We start from the raw sequence: 20,602 nt of genomic DNA on the forward strand, positions 1-20,602 counted from the left end.
GAGGGGCTGGGCCGGGGCGGGGGGCGGCGGGGGCGGCGGCGCTGCACGCCGCGCTCCCTGCACAAAAGCCCGGGCGAAGAAACTCTTAGAAAAAGCGGCGAGACGGAGCCGCGCTTCTCCTCGCCACTGGATACCTTTGGCAACCGCGGACGGAATTAAATCCCATTTTTTTTTTTTTTGTAGGAATTTATTTTTGGTCTCCCCCTCACACACGCGCTCGTATTATTATTTTTTTTTCTTTTAAGAGAGGAGAGCCTCATTTGCCCCTCATTTTTTTTTTTCACCCGCGCATTATATTATATATTTTCCTTGGGGATAGAGAGGCACATAAGGAAGAAAAAAAAAAAAAAAAGGAGGAAAAAAAAATTAAGCGAAGGAATATGACTGCTTCGTGGCTCACTTTCGCCTTTCTTTGTGGAACTTTCTGCGCAGGTAAGAGCCGTGTTTACCTCCGCCGCGCGGGGGGACGAGGCGCGGAAGGGGCCGGGCTGCGCGCGGCCACCCCGGGCACCCACCCTGGCGCTTTGGGTGCGAGGAGGGGGTCGTTTTGCTTCCGCCCCCGCGGCGGGTTCGGCGCTTTGTGTCCCCCGGGGCGGGCGGCGAGGGGTAGCGCCCGCGTAAACACGCGGAAACTTGGCGCGTGGTGCGCAGGGGCTGCGCGGGCCGGGGTCTGGGGGAGGGGGCTCCGGGTGCAGCCCCCCCGGGGGAGGGGACAACGCGGGGGTCGGAGGGTCCCGCGGTGTCACCCGGGGGTCCCCCAAGAGCCCCCCGCGTGCTAGAGGGGCCGCTTCGTGAGAGGGGCAGCTCGGAGAAAGTTTTATTTTCCTACATGGGGGGTCTGGTGTTACGAGCTTTTTCTTCCATCTATCTATATATATTTACATTCTTATCTTTTATTTTATTATTATATTTTTTAAATAGGCGCTTCACTCGCCAAACTTGCGCCCGCGGACGGCGCGATTTCCATAGGGAACCGCGTCTCCCATAGGGACCGCGTCGCGCTGCCCCACGGCCGGGGGGCTGGGGGGGGGGTGGGGAGGTGTCGCGGACCCCCCCCCCCAACGTGTCCCACCCCCTCTGCCCCCAACGCGCCCGCGGGGCCGAGAGCCGGGTGGGCTGCGAAGCCCCTCGCTCTCCCCTCACTTTCCCCTCCTCTTCCTTAATTCCCCCCCCTTTATTTCCCATTTTATCCTTCGCACGCCAAATCGCTGCGTTTATTCTGAGGAGGGGGGCAGCGCAGCCCCCTTTCCATGGACCAGTTGCGCGGGGATGGGCGCAGGGCACCGACTTGTCCCGCTTACAGAGGGCGGGGGGGGAAGAAGGGGGGCAAGATGCTGCAGCCCTGGCTATATGTATTTAAATTTCCCCCCCCCTTTAATTTTATCCCCCCCGATGTTTTCGCGGCGCGGGCAGGCGGGGGCCGCCGCTTCCTTTGTTCCGAGCGCCCATTAAATATGCGCGGCCGGGGGCTGCTCCCGGCGCACGGCATCACCCCGATTACTGCTATTATTATTCTTATTTAAAGCCACGCTCAAATCTGTGGGCTTATGGGCAGTCCAAAAAAAAAAAAATCATTTAATGAGCAAAGGCAGCTCGAACTTGGTATATTTAATAATTTAATGGCACGGATGGGACACTTGTGCGCGCGGCTTTTGTTGCCGCCCGCGTGAGGGTCTTGGGAGGAATGGGGTCCCATCCCTGCTGCCCTTTGGGAAGGAGCAGGGGGGTGTCGGGGGTGGTGGTGCGGGGGTGCTGGTCGGGGTGGTCAGGGTGGCTGTAATCACAACCGCTCTCTTGGCTGGAAAATTCTATTAGGGGCATAAAGGAGATTTATGGCCGGTGTATTTTTTTTTTTTTTTTTCTTTCTGTATATCTTGGAATCCTTTTATCTCGGGTGATTCAATAATAAGGAGAGGGGGGGGAAAAAAAAAAAAAGAGATGGCTTCCGGGTTTGTGTTTTTGTTTTGGGTTTTGGTGGTGTGCGTATGTTTTTATTTATTTATTTTTAACCTGATCCTATGGTAGTGTGTGGAGTGGCGGAAAAGCAAGTTGGAGGAAAAAGCAGTTGCTTTAAGAAGAAGGGGGGAAAAAAAAGAGGAATATATAACCCTGAAAGCTCCTTAAATGTATCATGTTATGAAAAGGATAATCTCATAGGACATACCTATGCTGGCTTCTTCCCCCTGCCCCTGAAGCCCTCATAAAGGACCCCAGAAAATGAATGAAATTGTGTTTGTATTTGGAAAGGTCCTCGCGGATCATTACATGGATGCACTAGGGCTCCGGCCGATCTCCCCCTTGCCTGAAACCCTTGTGTGCGTGTCCGGTGCTATTTGTATTTGTCAATGGGAGCCTCTTTGTCCGGGTTTTTCCCCCCAAAGCTGCCAAGCGCGGGAGCCCCCGGGTTGTTGGGGGGCTCTGCCGGGAGCTCCGGTTCTTTTGTGTGCGGTTGTGCGTGCGGGTGTGCGTGCGGGTGTGCGCCGGGCGCGTTGGGGCTGTAGGGAAGTGGGGGGCTTTTCAAAAACAGCTTGACCTCCATTGCTGGCAGTTCCCGGCGCTACCTTGGCTGCCTGGAACAAAGCAAGCCCAGGCTGCAGTTGTTATTCTTTTTTTTTTTTTTTTCCTTTTTTTCTTTTTAAATCTGTTATGCTTATTTCTTTTTGCTGCTTTTTTGGAATACAGAGGATTCATTGAGGAAAACATTATGTTCATTTTTAGCCCTTTGTTTGCAAATTTTCCTGCAAGCCCAAATGTTCAGAAACCATGCTTGAATCGGTGATTTTTTAATTTTTTTTTTCTTTTTAGGGAAAATACAGAAGGTGCAGAAGGATTTGTCTTGCGAGATGTGTTACTAACCAGTTTCCCTGGGCTATTGCATTACTTTTATTTTGGTGCAAGTTTAAGTAACACCATGCAGCGCTGAACTGTGCTGCAAATGCACCGGGGGCTCCTCTTTCACTGTCTTGTGTTTACCCTCTTGTGCCTGAGAAAGGGAATAAAACCGTCTTCATTAGCTTGCTAATTAAACACAATGAAGTGCACGGCCCAAGGTTAATGGCAATGGCCTTTAAAAACACCCAAACTCTTGAACAGGTGTTCAAGAGAGAGATATATATGTATTTTTTTTATAATCCGTCATCAAATCCAGATAATTGTGCCACTGACACGCGCATTGTCACAGCTCCATGGAGAGGCAAGCGCTACGTTAAAGAGACAGGTAGGCAGCGTATTATTTTTAGCGGCCTCACGCAGAAGCACCTCGGCGGGTCGGGCACTGCGTGTCGCTGGAGCCCCCTCCCACGTCCGAGCATCCCCCTGAGTTTCCTTTGGTAGCTCCTCTTGACCACTGGGCAGGGCTCAACCCCCTGGACCACATAAGGTCCCCCATGAGCCCGACTAGTTGGTTGAAGCGTTAATGCACTGAGATTTATGCTGTTTCTTATGTCTTTAGGCAACCCATCTAAGCTGTAACACTTTAATTATTTTTTTAATCTGTTTGGTTGTTAAGATGGTAAGAAACGGCCGGTTGCTGTGGAGGTCTCCTACTTGCCACGTTGGAGCTGTCACCACGTCCGCTATGGTTCCCATCAGCTAAAACATTGAGTGTTTTTGTGCTCTCTGTGATGCAACAGTTGTAAACCTGCCCTGCTGCCACAGAGTAGAGAGAGGAGAAAGAAATGTGCTGGCCTCACTCTTTTTTTCTTCCTTTTTTTTTAATTTATTTTGTTCTCTCCCTCCCACTGTTCCCCCACGTTGGAGACTTCCCTGCTCTGGGTGGGCAGTTTTCCGCCTCTCGGGACGCGCGGGGCTCCGGGAGCTGCAGCTTCTGGAGCGTTGTTAATGGGATTAGCGCTAGAGCCAGCCCAAGAATTCAGCCGCTGCGGTCTGCAGCGCGCCGGGCTCCGTGGCTGGATGCTCCATGGGATGGGTGGGAAAGGACCTCCCTTGGCTGGCCCGAAGGGAGGAGATAGGAGCAAGAGGGAGCTCTGGGCAGGACCCATTCAGAGCACATTCCTGTGCTGTTCCCCTGTGATGCACATTCCTAGAAAGTCAGATGTCTTTAAAAACAGTAATTACAAACTACAAGTGCTTTTGAGTAGTGTAGTGAGAGGTGTTCTGACTGTTGCATTTCGGGGCCTCGGTTGAGGACTGTTTTTGGATGCTGCCAGCACTTGACCGCAGGGAGTCAAACCCACTTGACACTGGGTTTAGTGTTGGTTAAGGATTTATCCAAGCTTGGTAAAACACAACACCTTGTGGCCAAATGCACCTGCGGGGATGGTTGCTTCAGACCGAGTCTCCTCGCAGCGGCTGAGACCTTGTGCGAGTGCTGGTAGCTCCTGGCCGAGGATGTCGGCGCTCGCGGCGCAACCGAAGGATGCGCGGGAGGAGGCTGCATCTCTGTGAGCTTCCCGCTCAGTCCTGCCATTTCCAGGAGCTGCCACAGCTCTTCCTGGGCTCCGGATACCCAAACAGTGCCAGGAAGTTGGGAAATGGGAAGGGAAATAGGGAGATGGGAACAGCAGAGCCTCATCTCCGCTCTAAAGAGGTGTTACCTCCGCCTTTCATTCCGGGCGGCTGAGGGGTTTTGAAGCTCACAGGGGGGTGTGATTTTTTTCTTTCTTCTTTTTTTTCCCCCCATCCAGCCAATAGCCGAGCCGGGCTCTGAATTATTCAGTGTAGCACTTGGCATTCGGCACCCTGTTCCCACTTAAGCTCCTTTTCCTTTTTTTTTTATTTTTTTTTTTATTTTATTTTTTTTTATTTTATTTTTTTTTTCGTGCCAGTTCCTTCATGTGGAGATTTTTCCCATCAGGGAAATGGGATGTGTTTAAGGGAGGTGTTTGTGGCCACCATCCTTCCCTTCCCCTCCCTTTCTCTTCCATTAACCATTGAGGACCAGCTCCTGTCAAACCGCTTCACCCTGGAATAACTGTGACTCTTTAGTTGCTTGTTCCTTGAAGGTGTATTAAAAAATGTACATCACTTCCCCCCTTTTCCCTTCCCTCCCCCTTAAATCTTCCTTGCTAGTTTTCTTGGAGCCATTGAAGGCAAAGGGGCAGAGAAGTAAATTAAAGATGAAGTGCTCTGCCTGCCTGCATTCTGCAGACCCAGCACATTTTGTGCTTAGATTTGAATATAACAGTTGGTCTCTTGCACTGATTTCATGTCTCTTCTCCCTCCATCCTCCTCCTCCTTGGCCACAGAGTCGAGAGTGGCAGTTGTCAGTAAAAAGCATAAAACAAGGATCCATTTCCTTCCAACGTGCGAGTTCCCCTTGCTTTGCTGGTGCTTCCATCATGCTCAATCCGCTTTTGTGTGGGGCATTGGTCCATCATGGTGCTGGAGGGGGAAATACGTTTCTAGGTGCCTGGGCAAGATCAAGCTCTGCTTCTGCTGCTCATAGATGGAGAGAAGGTCCTAAAGGTGGCCAGACATGGGCAAGTTTGGTGGTGCATCCCCCCAGTATGGTTTTGTTCTTGGAGAGCATCCTTTCTTCTGAAGTTGGCTTCCCTGCAAGGAGGGAACACTGTGTGTGTTCCAGCCTTGTAAATGGAAAAATAGTAAAGCAGAAGAGCGAGCCTCCTGGTGCTTGGTGGCACCAACCTGTATCTACGTATATTTGTTATAGCATATGATTTATGGGATCTCAGGCAAGATTTCCAGCTAATCCTGTATTTGACATTTTTAATATCCAAGGAGGCAAGACCTGCTGTTGCTCCGACTTTTGTACCTTTTCTCTGGATGGTGGGAGCAACTCTCCTAAAATCTCAAATGTTGGTGGCAAGTCTCTCTGTGCCTTGGCTGCTGCTCTGACCACTAGATTGTCCTACCTCTTTTTCTCTCTTTGGAATTATATTTGCTGGAAAAGATGGAGGGTTACATTAACCTTACACAGGAGGTATCACTTAGCTGCTTTCTATACGCCCAGTCATGCACTGCTGTGTCCAGTAGTGCCACGTGTATGGTCCTCTTTATTTCAGAAGGATAAAATGCTTTCAGAAAAGGCATATATGTGCCCCTTTTGATATCAGATGTACAACTTTGCAGTTGGGCTACATACATTTTTAATCCCTGTGAGCATTTGTGCAAATTAAGATACCTATTTTGAACCAAGCGCTTCACATCCAATTTCTATTGTATGATAAAGATGTGGGGGGGAGGGAGGAAAAAAAGGGATTTTATGTGAATCTTTCTCCAGGAGAGTCTGGAACGGAAGGTATTGCTGTTTGTTTAAGGGCAAAGACACCAACGTTGGAAAAGATGCGTGTCTGGTGTTTGTTGGGCAAGTCCTGAGCCCAGGTCTGTGCTGAGTTATCCTCTGACCACAGCAGTGAAAGCTGTTGTTTCAAAAGCCCAGGCAGTTGACCCCACACTGTAGCACATCAGGTACTGGGACTGTCTTTGTTCCCTTTAAAGCTCTCTTTTCCCCTCATGTAAACTTTTTTCCAACTGGTGGCTACAATTTTGGTTTTTATATGTGGCACCAGTAGTGCTAATGTAATACTTCTAATTTATTGCTCTGAGATGTGAGATTAGAGGGGTCTGAGTGGGTGCAAGGGATAAAGATAACTCCATTTGCTCCTGATTTATCCACCGGTCAATCCAAACCTTTCTTTCTTCTAGCATTATCTATATCAAAAGCCCTTTGTGATGTGTGAAACTTCTTTTTTAATTTGACTTTTAGAGATATTCTGCTTATCCACAGTTTGCTCTCTGCAGCAAATCTTAAATTCCTAGGGAGCCAAGAATGCAAACGTGGAAGTAGAAATGTTCATTGCAACTTTCCTTTCTTTTTGTGAGTTCAGAGATGTGTTGGGAGAAACACCTCAAGCACTGAGTGCATGCAGGCTTTTTTAAGCTCTTTGAGCCCATGTTTGGGTTTTGCAGTCTCCCACTTACTTCTGCAACCTGGTTGTTACTCTTGTTGTTCAGAGGAGCTGTGTGCAGACGGTGGTTGTCTCATGCTGCTTTAGAAAACTGTATGCTTGAGCTTTGTGAACATGAACGTCTTGGTCTGTTTTATTCTGGTCTTTGTGTTCTTGTTTGAGTAGGGCAAAGAGGAACCTCGGGAGGTTCAATAAGGACAAGTGCAGGGTCCTGCACCTGGGGAGGAATAACCCCAGGCACCAGTACAGATTAGGGGTCGACCTGCTGGAAAGCCGCAACATGAAGAGGGACCTGGGAGTCCTGATTGACACCAAGTTAACCATGAGTGAGCAGTGTGCCCTCGTGGCCAAGAAGGCCAATGGGATCCTGGCCTGCATCAGGAGGAGTGTTGCCAGCAGGTCAAGGGAGGTGATTCTGCCCCTCTGCTCAGCTCTGGTGAGGCCGCACCTGGAGAATTGGGGGCAGTTCTGGGCTCCCCAGTATGAGAGGAACATGGAGCTTCTAGAGAGGGTCCAGTGGAAGGCAACAAAGATGATTAAGGGACTGGAGTATCTCTCATATGAGGTGAGACTGAGTGAGTTGGGGCTGTTTAGCCTGGAGAAGAGAAGGCTGAGAGGAGATCCGATCAATACGGATAAGTACCTGAGGGGAGAATGTAGGGAGGAAAGGGCCGAACTCTTTTTGGTGGTGGCCAGTGACAGGACAAGGGGTAATGGGTACAAGTTGAAAAACAAGAAGTTTCATCTCCATGTGAGGAAGAACTTCCTTCCTGTGAGGGTGCCAGAGCCCTGGAACAGGCTGCCCAGGGAGGTCCCGCCTGGCCTGGCTGCCGCCCTGTGCCACATGCTCTAGATGCCGCTGGTGGAGCAGGGGGGTTAGACTGGATGATCTCCAGAGGTCCCTTCCAACCTCAACCGTTCTGGGATTCTGTGTTTTGGTCTTAGAAGAACCTGTTGCCTCGAGTTTGCTCACATACTGTGCTAGTGATTCGTTTTCCTTGAGACCTGTGAGTTATCAAGTGTGTTGCCCCCGTAATCAGTAGGGTGAAATCATGTTGACTTCTAGCATCACCTGGTCCCTGCAAATTGAGTCTCCAGAGCAGTCAGAACAGCAGCCCAACCTGCGCCTACCCAACCCTCTGCCTCCTCAGAGTCTTTTTTTTTTTATTCTTGTTTGTTTGTTTGTTTATTTTCCTCCACCGTTCTGACAACTGAAAGAGAGCAGGCTTTCCAGTTCCCACGTTAGCTGGTGGGGGTAATTAATGGGTTAAGCCTGCTAATTCGCCTCTCTATGTGCAGCCTGAGAAATGGGCTTGTCCTTGGCGTTAAGATCAGGTTTCAGTGAGCTGGTTATTGGGCAGCGCTCTGGTGTGCTGAAGTTCAAACTCTGCTTCCTTCACCGTGCGTGCACTGCTTACTGGCAGCTTTTTTTCCCCCTCTTTTTTGAGGAGGAAAGAAAGAGGAACGGCCTCTGCAAATGCCCATTCCTATGCATGGGACAAAATTTTCCCAAATAACTGTTGCAGCCTTGCTGGGTGCCTCGTGCATCTGCTCTGCAGTCGTGGATAGAGAGGCTACGGAGCAAAGCTGGGGGTGGTGGCAGTAGGTGAAGCTTTGGCCCCTCCACCATAGGTTCTTCCCCTAGAAATCCACTTTATATAACGGGTGCTGGATGCATGGGAGGTCATGAGTGCAACTGGAAAAAAACGGGGAGAAATATGGATTTGGTGTTCAGGGCTGCCCGAACACCAGGCAGGCTGTTGTGCGCGAGTGTTCTCGAGTTGTTGTGCCTACAACCAAAACCTTCTGTTTGTGCGTGCACTTGCACACGGTCACTGATTTTTTTGCATACGTTGCCACAAAATCTCCTAACTCGTGCTCCCTTGGATCCTTTCAAAATATTCCATAGACAAATGCTCTTTTCAAAATAAACTCCGCTGAGATAAATGTGTTTATCTGATTGCTGCTGTTTTACTGCCTTGCTCTCCTGATAGCCCCGCATCCATTCCTAGCACATCCCTGCGGAAAGGACAAGCTCAGCAGGCTTGAATATAGTAAGGAATTCCAGTGTAGATTTTAATCACCTTTTAGTGCCTCAGAAGTAATTCAGTGGCCTGTAATGCTACAACTCCAGGCTGCTTGATGCAGGCTACAAAGCCAAGAATAGTCAAATAGGGCATTTCTGAGGGAAAAAGAAAAAGGGGAGGGTGGGAGGTTAGTGTTGCTGGGTATTTCCTCTTGTGGTCGGATGTCCCAGGCATTAAAGGTTGTTCATCCTGGATGTGGAAGGTTCAAATATTTCCTTGAAATGTGTTGTAGCTCCAACCCTGTGGTTAGGCCGGGGGCAGCAATGAGGCCCTGCCTGTTTGCATCGCTCGGCCATTCAGCCTCATTCATCCATCCCTAGTGGTGCTTTTTCACGTTTATATCATACCTGAGATAGCCGTGGAAGTCCTTCACAGATAAATTTTATAGCTATAATTTCCTGTAGATACAGCCTTCCGTCACTTAATTGGACGGACTTAGCGCTACTTAAAGCAAACACTGGGCGCCTGTTTTTTAAAGGTGGTGGGACTTTCCCACGCTGTCTGGTGCAGTTTGGCTATTTATTATGCAAATAACAGCAAAAAAAAAAAAAAAAAAACCACTTCAAAGGTAGCCGTGAAGCCCCAGAGATGCCCGTGATGGGCAAGATGTGGGTGCACGTGGCCAGTGCGGGGCGCAAACCGGGCTGCGTGCGTGGACGCGCTAGCAACGGGTGCTGCGGAAAACTTGGAAGAGCAATGAGATAAAGTTTGCTAAAAATAGTTCTGCCTGTGAAAGCTGCTCGGAGAGAGCCGGGAGTCGCTTTACCGGCTTTGTCGGGAGGATTTCAGGGTCCCGCGGACGGGAGATGAATGTCTTTCTGTTATAGTAACAGCTGCGCTCTGTCCATCGGGATATAGTGTTTGCCCATCCAGCTCGTAATAATTAAACAAAAGAGTTATTTCATAGCGGCCTCAGCAGGGGATTACGCTGGAATTTTATCTCTTGCCATTTAGGATTCTCTGGCTTGATGAAAGCAAAATAAAAAAGTTAACCTCTCACCTGGCCTCGTCGCCATGCAGAGACGGCTAATTACAGCAGTGTATGGGTGGCAGCAGGGAGAAATTTTTAAGAATACGGAGGAAAAAAAAATCAAAGTTTCGTTAATGCACTTTGTTTCACTAATGCACTTGTATTTAACGAAGATTTCAGACTTTCTGGTTCCTGCTGTCCTGGCCAGTTGGGCACCTAAGGCTGCATAAGTGGCTTGCTCTCATGACCATTTAATGTGACGTGAAGGTTTCTTTTCTTCCCCCACAATGTTTCAGACTGTTTTTCATTGCTGTGCCCATGTCCAAGAGGGTCTGGAAGCTGCTATATCTTACCAGCAGGTGAAAAAACAAGCGATGCGGGAGGATGCAGTGCAGCAGCGTTCGGACAACTCTATTCCACCATTAAAGCTCTTTGCAGAAGTCTTTAGGTGAGGGCAGCTGGGATTTGGGATAGATCCGCGTGGTCAGTGGGGTCATTCCCATCGAGGTTTCCTGCGTGGCGCCGCGCAGCCGCGAGGCTCCCACCGAAATAGCCCTGCTGGGTGCCAGGCAGGCTGCCCTGCTCTGCCCGCCCTTATTCACTGCTGCCGAAATAGCTGGGCAGGGAGAGCTGCGACGGGATCCAGAGGGGCGGCTGTTTGCGCCTGGCGTCGGAAATAGCGGGAGCAGGCGGCCGGAGCAAAGGGAAAATAATAGTGGCACTTCCCTGCCTGCCACACTCAGCTCTTGCACTCGGAATAGCCACTTTGTGGCTTTTCTGCAGGTTAAAATGCCCCAAATGGTACCGTTTCTGCAAAGTTACGGCCAGGATTTGTGCACTGCAGGTGCATGGGACAGCATCAGGGATCTGCATTGGGATGGAGCAGAGTCTGTCTGTCTGTCCAGCTGCCCTGCAACCTTGTGACTTCTCAAGCCCAGTGAAGCTAAAGCTTGAGCTGCACGATGCTTATATTAATTTCCACTGGTGAAATATGGATCTGGGGCTTCCCTTGTTCATTTGGAAGCAGTTAATAGGCAATAGTGGAGATGTATCATGGATGCTATGCTGGCAGTGACCTGATTTCACAGGCATTTCTGATCTACCTTCTTAAAAAAAATAAATAAAAAATAAAAGAATATATATATAAATTGAATTTTGGGAGCCTTGGGAAGGAGAAGGAAACCATTTATTTCAACCCCCAAGTTCCTCTGAGCTGTAGAAACACTGTCAAAGTAATTGTAGCCTTCTCATTTTTTCTCTGTTGCTTTTCTGCGTAGTCTTAAGGAAAAACTCTGCTCTGTTGATGGATGTCACTTTTTTTTTTTTTGTTTTTAAACTTGTGACAAGTATCTTATAAGGTTTGAATGATGTAAAATTGACTCGCGTGTAAAACTGTAAAATTCTGGCTTTTGCGAATACTGCGTCGTGGATGTGTGTCTGCCGGCTTCTTCTGAATTAAGGTGTTAGGTTTGGTGTTTTGCTGTGGGATATCATCTTAATCATTTTTGCTGTAATTTAATGATCTTAATTAAAACTGCATTGAATTGTGGAAAGTAATTTGGGTTTGGAGAGCAGTGGGTTTTGTATTTAATTCTTTTTTTTTCCTCTTATTAGGAGACTGCTTGCTCTTGGCAAGCTTCTACTAAAAAAAACCTTCATAGCCAGTGTACAAAAACTCATGTTGCCAAGTTAGCACAGTATTTCTGCAGTTAATTGTGGCCTTGAAGGGTCTAATATAGAAGATCCGCTTTGTTAGTGATCTGCAGGCTTCTGTGAGACACAAACCCGTGTCCTTATCAAGGATGAGATCGAGGCGCCTTGGTTACACAACTGAGCTTTGCTATAATTTGGACATCATTAGGCTCTTTATTAAAGTGTCGAAAAAATCTAATCCATCTTTTAGGGCTTGGCTTTCCTAAAGGCACAAGGTTGCAGGAGGATGTTTCCTGTTCTTGCAGGGCTTGGGTGAAAACGTGCCCAACTTCCCACATTTTAGGCATTCTTTGCCATGGGCAGGAGCCACGTGTGGTGTTTAACTGTCACGCTGATCCCCTTGTTCTAGGCAACCTCCTGAGTTGAGCAGAAAGAACCTTAGTGAAACTAAATCTATTAGAAATGTTTGGCGTTACTTTTTCTTTAAACCCAAACCGGAGACTCCCATGGATGTTCTTTTGTGGTGCCGACTTCTGGATCATAAAACGTAGGCATCTCTGAACGTTTCTTTGTTTGATCACTCTCTTACCCAGCAGATACGTTTCTAGTGGAGTAGCTAAATAGATCTTCTTCGTGGACAGCTTGACCTGAATATGCGTGCTAATAAAAGTTAGTGTTGTGCTTTGACAGAGCTGCTTCAGAGCTGCTGTTTTGGAGCCTCTAAATCTTGGTACCTTCAGCCCTGCTGCATTTAGGGGGGTGATGTTCTGCAAGTGCCTGTGTGCACCATCCTGATGTGGGAACATCCAAAAACATGGGTCTCTGAAGATGCCTCCAAAGATGCCATTGGTATGGGGGGAATGTGGGGAGATAGGTTTCTGTAGGTGTGATAATTTAATCTATGTGGAGCTACAGCTGGAGCTCAGGTATTGCAGAAGCCCCTGGTCTTACAAGTGGACTGCATATCTCTGCAGTGACCTGGCTTGGAGTAACAAATTCTGTCTTCAAAATTTAAAAATACTTAGGAAGAAACCGTGTCATGCTTGCAGGTGAAAAAAATCTCTGTCCAGGGCTTCTGGCATTCATCAACTGCCTTCCTATCTTCCCTTCTAGCTTGTCGAGGGTTCCTAAGCTCATCTCGACTCCTTGCTGCAGGAGTGAAGAAGAGGTGGCTGGATGTTTAGCCACGTTTGAGATGATTTGGGGACCACCTCTCTTGCAACCTTCTGTTTGGCAGTGTTTCCCAAGCTACTGTCTTATGGATGCATGTGCTCTTCAGGACCTCTCCTTGGGGTTTCTCTTGTCATGTGCCAAAATCTGCTCTTTGAGCCACTGCCAGGAGTGAATGTCTTCATGCTGAAAGGAGTGAGCCTTGTGGGACTACAAGGTTTTAGTGAAGGTTTCAGGTTATGAATGTGTCATCATCTCATTACAGTTCTTTACCACTTGGTATCCCGTTGGTCTAAGCAATTTTAACTGTCCTCAGCCTAAATTGAGTGCTGCTTTCAGGATTTATAAACTGTACAACTGTTAAAAAAAAAAAACTTCCACTTACAGCAACGAGAGGAGGGGGTTGAAGACAAGAAGATGGCTCTAAGGAATATAATCTGCTGTACGTTTGGTATAAAGCAACATGTGACTTGTAGGTGTTGGGAGGAAAATATCCTTTGGGACTTGTAATCCATAGTTGACTGCCTATAAATCTGCTTGGATCCACTGATGAAGTGTACAGTAGTCCTTGGGGAGCAGATCTTGGACATAGACCATGGGGCTAAGGATGTGATGTGAAAAGCTACCCTCTCCTTCCCCACTGTCGTGGAGGGCTATTCATGTTGAGAAGAAAACGATCAAATAAAGTGCTGAAAAGCATTAGTTTATTAGTTTACTAGTTTATTGTCCTGCCTTCTCCTGCCCTCCCAGTAAAACCCACAATTGGCCTTAGATGCTGAGAATTGAAAACAATCAAAAAATCCCTCCCTGTTCTTATTTTTACTTCAAGGCTTTACATTGTGAGAAGTCATGTTGTTTGTATTTTCATACTTAGACTTTCTTTCCCAACTCTGTCCCTGCTGATCTGGAATATATATCTTTGTTAGATGAAAGTGAAGATTTTATGTTTTCTTTAAATGTTTGGGAGCTGGGCCTGCAGATACAAATCCAGCTCTTTGCTCTGTAGTGAGAAACTTGGGCAAGGAAGGAAAGGGAAGGGCTGTCCATCTGGTTGGAGGTGCAGCTTTGCCCATGGCAGCTGGAGAGGATGATGTGGGAAGAGTCTCATTGCAGACTTCCTTCAAATCAAAATTTTGGGTTTTTTTTGCCTCTCTTTGTGGTGTAGTGGATTTGCTAAAGCAGTCGGTCTCGCAGTAGCTGAAGTTTGTGCTCCAAGGCTGGGGACTTGGCCAGGTGAACGTGACCAGCTCTGGCCCTGTGGGGCTTTCATGAAGGGCAGAAAGTAGTGGATCTCCCTGAACCCTTTTTTTGGGCAGTGAAGTTCTCCCCAGCAAGGTAAACTGTTTGTGCCACTGTTCTCAAACATCATTCTGGTTTCTTACTGGGATTCAGCACTTAGGGCAACTTCTGCTCCTCTGTTGGCTTGTGGGAATCATGGGTCTCTTTCCCCAGCTTGTTCCTTGGACTTGCTGACAACTGGCTTGCTCTTAGGCAGGGTTCCTTAAAACCTGCCTTAAAACCTGCTATTTCTTTATTTCTATACTTATTTTCCTCTCCACACTCCTGGCTGGGAGTGGATGCTTGCAATTCTTTATGCATTTTTTTCAAGTCCCTCGCTTCAAGCAGCTCTGAAGGCTGCTGCGAGCCTGTTTTCCCTGAGCAACTCCCTGGCTTGCTGCCTCCCAGCTGCTTGGCATGGTTTGATTACTATCATTCTTTCTTTATTTATTTTAGTAAGATCTGGGTTTTGCTGCAACTTGATTTACAGACCTTATAGGGCATGTCCTGTGTGGATGGATGCTGAGCTCCTTCCCTCCTTTTTGCTGTTCCTAGCTCATCTCTTACCCTTCCCTTCTTACCCTTCCTTTTAGCTTTTTTTTATTTTATTTTATTTTCAGAATATAAGTGTCCTGAGCTGACTGCAAGATGACAACAGGCACAGGACTGAATTAAACTCGTCTTGTCCTACTGAACCCAGCCTGCCTACCGGTGTGGTTTTTGAAATACCTTTTAGGTGGCCTGCAAACTGAATTCTTGTTGCTCTTGCTTGAAAGAAGCTGCAAGGATGAGTTAATAGGAAGAACCAAGAAAATCCCCCTCTTAGAAGAGAAGAACAATGTTTTCTCATTTTTAGCTTTGGAAAATTAATTTTTTTTTCTTTTTTTAAACATGGGGAAATAGAAACGGCAAAACAAATATTTCCTTAATGTTTCCTTTATATTTGTTTTGTCATATCTATTTCTCCATGTTTAAAAATTAAAAAAAAATAAAGTCTCTTTTTGCAGGCTTAATTTTAAAAATACACATAATAATTTGCATTGCTGAGATTTTAGTGATGGGCATCATGAAAGTAATGTCATTTTCAGTTGTATTTTATGCTGAAACTTGGAGGAGAAGAAAAAAAGCCTGGAAATACATGTTTTCTTGGCTTTTCAATATTTGGCTACTAGATAAAAATCTGAAAGGGAAATTGAGCTATTTCTTTCTGGTGTCAAAGTTGGCTAATGGTAGAAGATTGATGTTTAAAATTATTCTACAATCTTGGTAGGTTCTGAAAGGTTCTAAAATCGTATATATTTTTATTCTATGTTTAGGGGTCTTGGAGGCTCCCAGTTCGCAGGGGACTGAAGGAAGAGGGTGTGTAGGAATATCTAATTCTAATGTAATTTGCAGAGGAAGGAAAAGGGTGGTATGAAGCTTTGGAGGTGAAAAGGCAAGATGGTTTGGTGCTGTTTCTTTTCATTATTTTCTTCACTTTTTTTTTTTTTTCCCTCCACTCTTTTGTACTACTTCTACTTTTAGACTTCAGTAGCACCCAGCTGAAAGCCTGGACTGGCTATGGGGCATCTACAAGCCTGCAGGTCCCAGAGCAGAAGGTGGAAATTCCTGGTGTTAGAAAAGTAGAATGGGAGGAAAGCGTGTGAAAAATACTTAAATCAGCTGTAATTCACCCTCAAGATTAATATTGCAAAAGTGTGCGTGCATATCTTTTTTCCAAGTCGGAAACTTATCTTTTCCACAAAACTCAAAGGTCGCTCCGTGTGCGTGCGCAAACCTTCCGTCTGTGACAGAAATACTGTAACCTTTGTCCGTGTGGGATTCACCTCGGTTGCTCTGTGCTCCATGTCCCTCAAGGTAAGTGGCTAGCAGTCGGTGCAGGGAAAGAGCAATCCCATTTGAGGCTCACCTGATGCTGCCTGACACTTTGCTTATCTGCAGCTAGGAGATATCCTATGGAAATTGCTTGTCTAGTCCTGAGTTTCTATGGACTCTTGCAACGTGCTGATCTTGAGGGTGAATTACAGCTCTATAAAATGAGGAAGGTTTTATTCTGTGGTGAAGGCTTTTATTTTTTCCCTCTGTCCATATGCATCTGCTTGAATCCTTTGTGCATTTGCAAACCTCCTGTTAGACGTGTTGAAAAGCTCACTGAAGTCATTCCCTGTGTGCTTAGTTAAACTCATGCATTAGTTTTGCAGAATCAGAGCCTGCTTATTCATCCCTCTGCTTATTCTTTATAGCTGATAACTACCAGGAGTTCCCTGCTTTCAAGTGGGGCTAATATATTTGTGCTCTCTCTTCAGCCCTTCTTCTTGGGCCCTTTTAAGAAATTTGTGAAGTGCTTTAATGTGGTTGTTACTGCATGTCTGTGTTTTAGCAGATGTAGTGTCCAGCCTTAGGAAATGTTTGGGGACAGACTGTTTCCCCTCACTAAAGTTGCTTCCATTATTATTGTGGGCAGTGTCCATAGTGGTTACAGAAATTCTCTGTCTCTCCAGTGTAATATTTCTCCTTTAAATCGGGTCTAGCTAGGAACCAGCCTTAGCTTTGGGGCATCTTGAGGCTTTCTGATTGCTTTTGACTTCATGCCAAGGCTACAGGATTCTTGAGTTTGTAATCCAGCTTTCCATGACCATCTGATTTTGGGCCTGCTGTCAGCATGCAACAAAAAGAAGTGGTCCTGCTTGGGAACTAATGTATACTCCTGTCCTTAATCTAACTTTTAGGACTTGATTTGGCTGCAGAAGATGCTTGTTAATGCAATTAAATGCTTGTTGTTGTTCACCGAAGTTATTAAAGGCTTTCATTTTTGACACTTTTGACATGCATGATGCCTTCAGCAGAAAAGGCAGCATCTTTTCCATTTATACCCTTTCCCCTAAAAGTTCCCAACTTCCCCAAAAGCTAGGAGTAGCTCCAGAGCATTCCTAGTCCTTTGCCCTGATACCAGCTGGAAGACACCAAAGCTCAGGAAGAGCCTGGAGGAAAAAGGAGGACCTAGGAAGGAGAGAAGCTGGGCATCTCTTGCTGTGCTGGCTCGGCAAGCCCTGAGCTGGGCTCTTCTCCTTTAAGCGCTCGGTCCACGTAACCTTCTACAGTTGCCTCTCTTCCAACATTCCTGATTTTGCTTGGCCCGGTGCTCGTTTCCAAGATAGCTTGCTGGGTGCTCTTTAAAACCTACTGTAATCCGGACGTTGGCTCCGTGTGGTCTGCAGGCCACCGGCCAGGCTGCCATGCGGGAGCTGCTCTGCCAGGTCCAGACCTGACCCGCTTGGGCCGTGCTTGCTGGTGGGTGCAATGACCACATGGGGTGGGGACCCCTCTGTGCCCCAAAATCAAACCAAATTCCATTTACAACTGAATTGCTTTTTTTTCTCGTTTTCTTCAAATTCACCCCAACTTTCCCTTCTTTAAAAGCAGTAATGCTGCAAGCCTTTCCAGCTGCTGCTGCAGAATGAAGGAGTTATTCCAGCTAAATTGAGTTGATCGGGAGGGAAGCACTCCTGCAAATACTGTGCAGGTTCTGAGGCGGCTGTTGGGAGAACCAGACAGTGTTTCATAAACCCTGGGACCTAAAAAAAAAAAAAAGTTTATATATATAAATATATATATATTTTTGCTGGAGCGATTTCTTTCTTTTTTTCTTTTTCCTCTCTTTCCACTTTTGTTTCATTACAAATGTAGTAATAGTGAAAGCCACAGGATTATCGGAGCTGCCTCATCGCTGGGACAGAGCTGGGCACAAGAGCCATCCGCTCATGTGTGGCTGCTTCCTCGGTCAGCTCATGAGCCAGTGTCTTTCTCCATCAGCAGAGTTTGCCTTAGTCGTGTGTCCTCTCCTTGTTCCCATGAGTTGTTTCCTTTCCTGTGCCTGATGAATGGCCCCATGATAGCTTGAGCACAAAAAGAACTTGCTATAACTTGGTCAAACCATAACAGAATCCAGCAGGAATGAGGAGAGATGGATTGGGGACACTTGGCATTTGTGAATCTTTGTTATTTCCATTGTTGGCTCCAAGTCCACCTCACTATAACGTTCTTGGATCACACTCACTTCTCCAAAGTTTTCAGTGTTCCCAAGAGCAATTCCTGGGCACTCGTTAACCATATGCTTAAATTAAACAATTTGGAGCCTCCCCACCTGACCGGCTCTGGGGAAACAAAATAGCCTGGATCAGGACCAAGAGCAGAGCAGCTATCCTGCCTCTTGACTTGTTCTTCCTTTGGATGCACAGCCCGGCAGGCTCTCCCCTCTTTAGGGAGAAAGGAATATTACTGCTCAGGAAAACGCGGAGAGCCAAATTCTTCCGCCTGCTGCTCCTTGTCGCGTGGAAAGCTTGTGTCCTTTCTGACTCCCTTCTTAAATGTCTCCCCTTTCCAGGCCAGATCGCTTCTTAATCCATTGGACTTGCAATCAGGCACACACAGATGGGGAATTTTATTTTTGCTTTCTTGCTACACTTGCTTTTTTTGTGCACGGTCGCGTGTCCCGTCTCTGACCCAGCCGCCTGCAGCCTCCGCCAGCAGCTCTGCTGTGCCGGTGCGGGAGCAGCTGGTGGCAAGTCCAGCCCCTGGCTTCCCCTTGCTGGGTTAGATACGACGCCGTTAGCTTCTGAATCAGTGCGGCTTTAATGCCTTGTTCCCAGGGATATTTGAATGTAGCAAGGACTGTCTCCCCAAAGAACAAGGGAAATAACCCCAAAACTCTCTTAAAAAGTTGCGATCAAGCGTCTGCAAATTTGTGCAAACAACCAACCAGAAGGTTGGTGGAACCTGTGAGATGTTCTTGATTACAACCCCTCTTTTTTTTCCATGTTGCTAAGGAATTTTGGGGTCTTTTTCAAGGAACTGGAATCACATTCTGTACATTGAGGAATTTCTGCTTTACATGGAACGAAGCATTTAAAGAAGTGTAAGCAAAGAAGAATCAAAGTTGTGTGAAGAGTTTTAAGCTTTTTTCCCTCTTCCAAAACCCACAACACACAATTCAGACTTGCCACAATGGTTAACAGGGTCTAAAAATGTATTATATATATATAACTATTATATATACATCACCCAGAAAGGCTGTTTTTTGTTCCCGGGATCTGAGCCACTCGTGCAGCACTAGAGGTGCGTCCCACATCCGTGCATCATCTCATGCTGCCTCAAAGCTCAAGGCTTGCTTGGATGGCGATGCTTTTCAGCAAACATGTGATACTGTGAGTGCTGGCAATTCATGTCCCCTTGCATCATGGTGACTGTTAGTTAAAACTCCTGCCGCTCGCTCTGTAGCGTCAAGATAAATTTTTGAAGCCTTGCGTGCGGTCCGACAGCTTGCAGCCCTGAAGAGCAGTTTCAAACTAGGCCGTGCTCTGATTTTTGGTGAGGACAAGGCGCTTGCAAGCTATGGCTTGGGGACTGAGTGGATACATTGCTATGGTGGCATTTGCTAATGTGTCTTCTCTGTTCTGTTCTAAGTTTTCCTGGAGATGATACAGAAACTGTGTTTTATGATGATTCATTTGGGCAAGGGAGATGCTGCTCTGCTCTGTTCCTCTCTCAGGACATCCCCTGGCTGTGGGTGATTTGAGTATTTGAGCAGTGTAACTAGGTGCAGTCATCTCATGGAAAAAGAAAAATGCTGTTTTTGGGGAAAATTTGCCTCGTTTGCTTGGTCTTAGCTGGAGCCGGAATGGCAGGTGCAGTTTCTTCCCACTGTGCATGAGGTCAGAGACCCACATGCCTCCTCTAAAGCCTAAAAGCACTTGGTGAGCGACGTGGATAGTGAAGTACACCTATGAAAACTATGTGGTGTGCCAATGCAGTGCTTTAAAATGCCATGTGTGCTCTCAGGCTGGAGCTCCTGGTTGAACGTTCTTGCATGCCTTGGCACTCAGTGTTGTTCTCTAGTCAGGCTGCCTTGCAAAGAGGGGATCGAGGGGCCCTGGGCTCTCAAGCTGTGATGATCTGACTCCAAAATCCTCAGCATGACCAAGTGAGACTAGTTGCAATGATGAAAACTCACATATTTGGAAAATAAGGATATTTGGAGACTCTTCTTTCCTGTACAACGAACTGTTCATGCAGTGCTGAATTTTCCCACTGCCCCCCTGCATCCCTCTGGCATTTTTGCATGTGCAAAACTTCTACCTTTTGGATATTTCTTTTAATTCAGGTTTACAGATTCCATACGACTTGGGCACAAAACCTGCCGAAGGGCTCAGCCCCTCTCCACATGGAGCTCCTTGCAGCAGCTCTCCCTGCCTTGGCATTTGCCTGTTGTTTGTAACCCAACACCCAGCTGCTTCAGTGGCAAACTGCAGGCAGCTCTTTAGCGGCTGGGCTAGTGTTAAGGAATGCGTTGTGGGGCTGTTTACTTCGTTACGTGGAGGGCTTGCATGCAGCTCCATTTGCAAAAAATAAAAAAATGAGAAACAAGCCGCAAACTCCATGCGAGGAAGTGAGCGTTTAATGTAGCTGCTAACGTGCTGTGAGAGCAAAAATTGGGTTTGTGTTCTGCACTTACTGCAGGCATTCTTGGTGGTGAGAGCAGGGATGACTTTTGGTGT

The 20,602-nt window shown here is 47.0% G+C and overlaps 1 protein-coding gene across 1 annotated transcript in view; it reads left to right on the forward strand.

The window, feature by feature from the left end:
* Positions 1-360: 360 nt before the first annotated feature.
* The window catches only part of ACVR2B (activin A receptor type 2B), an 89,994-nt gene continuing 69,752 nt past the window's right edge, over positions 361-20,602 (forward strand). The window contains exon 1 of the mRNA XM_026051905.1: positions 361-432. Within this exon, the coding sequence (XP_025907690.1) occupies positions 381-432 (52 nt within the window). The 5' untranslated portion in view covers positions 361-380. The remainder of the gene's footprint in view (positions 433-20,602) is intronic.

This window comes from Nothoprocta perdicaria, unplaced genomic scaffold (assembly GCF_003342845.1).
Source record: "Nothoprocta perdicaria isolate Ctin4 unplaced genomic scaffold, notPer1 scaffold_80, whole genome shotgun sequence".
In the NCBI taxonomy this organism is placed as follows: domain Eukaryota; kingdom Metazoa; phylum Chordata; class Aves; order Tinamiformes; family Tinamidae; genus Nothoprocta; species Nothoprocta perdicaria.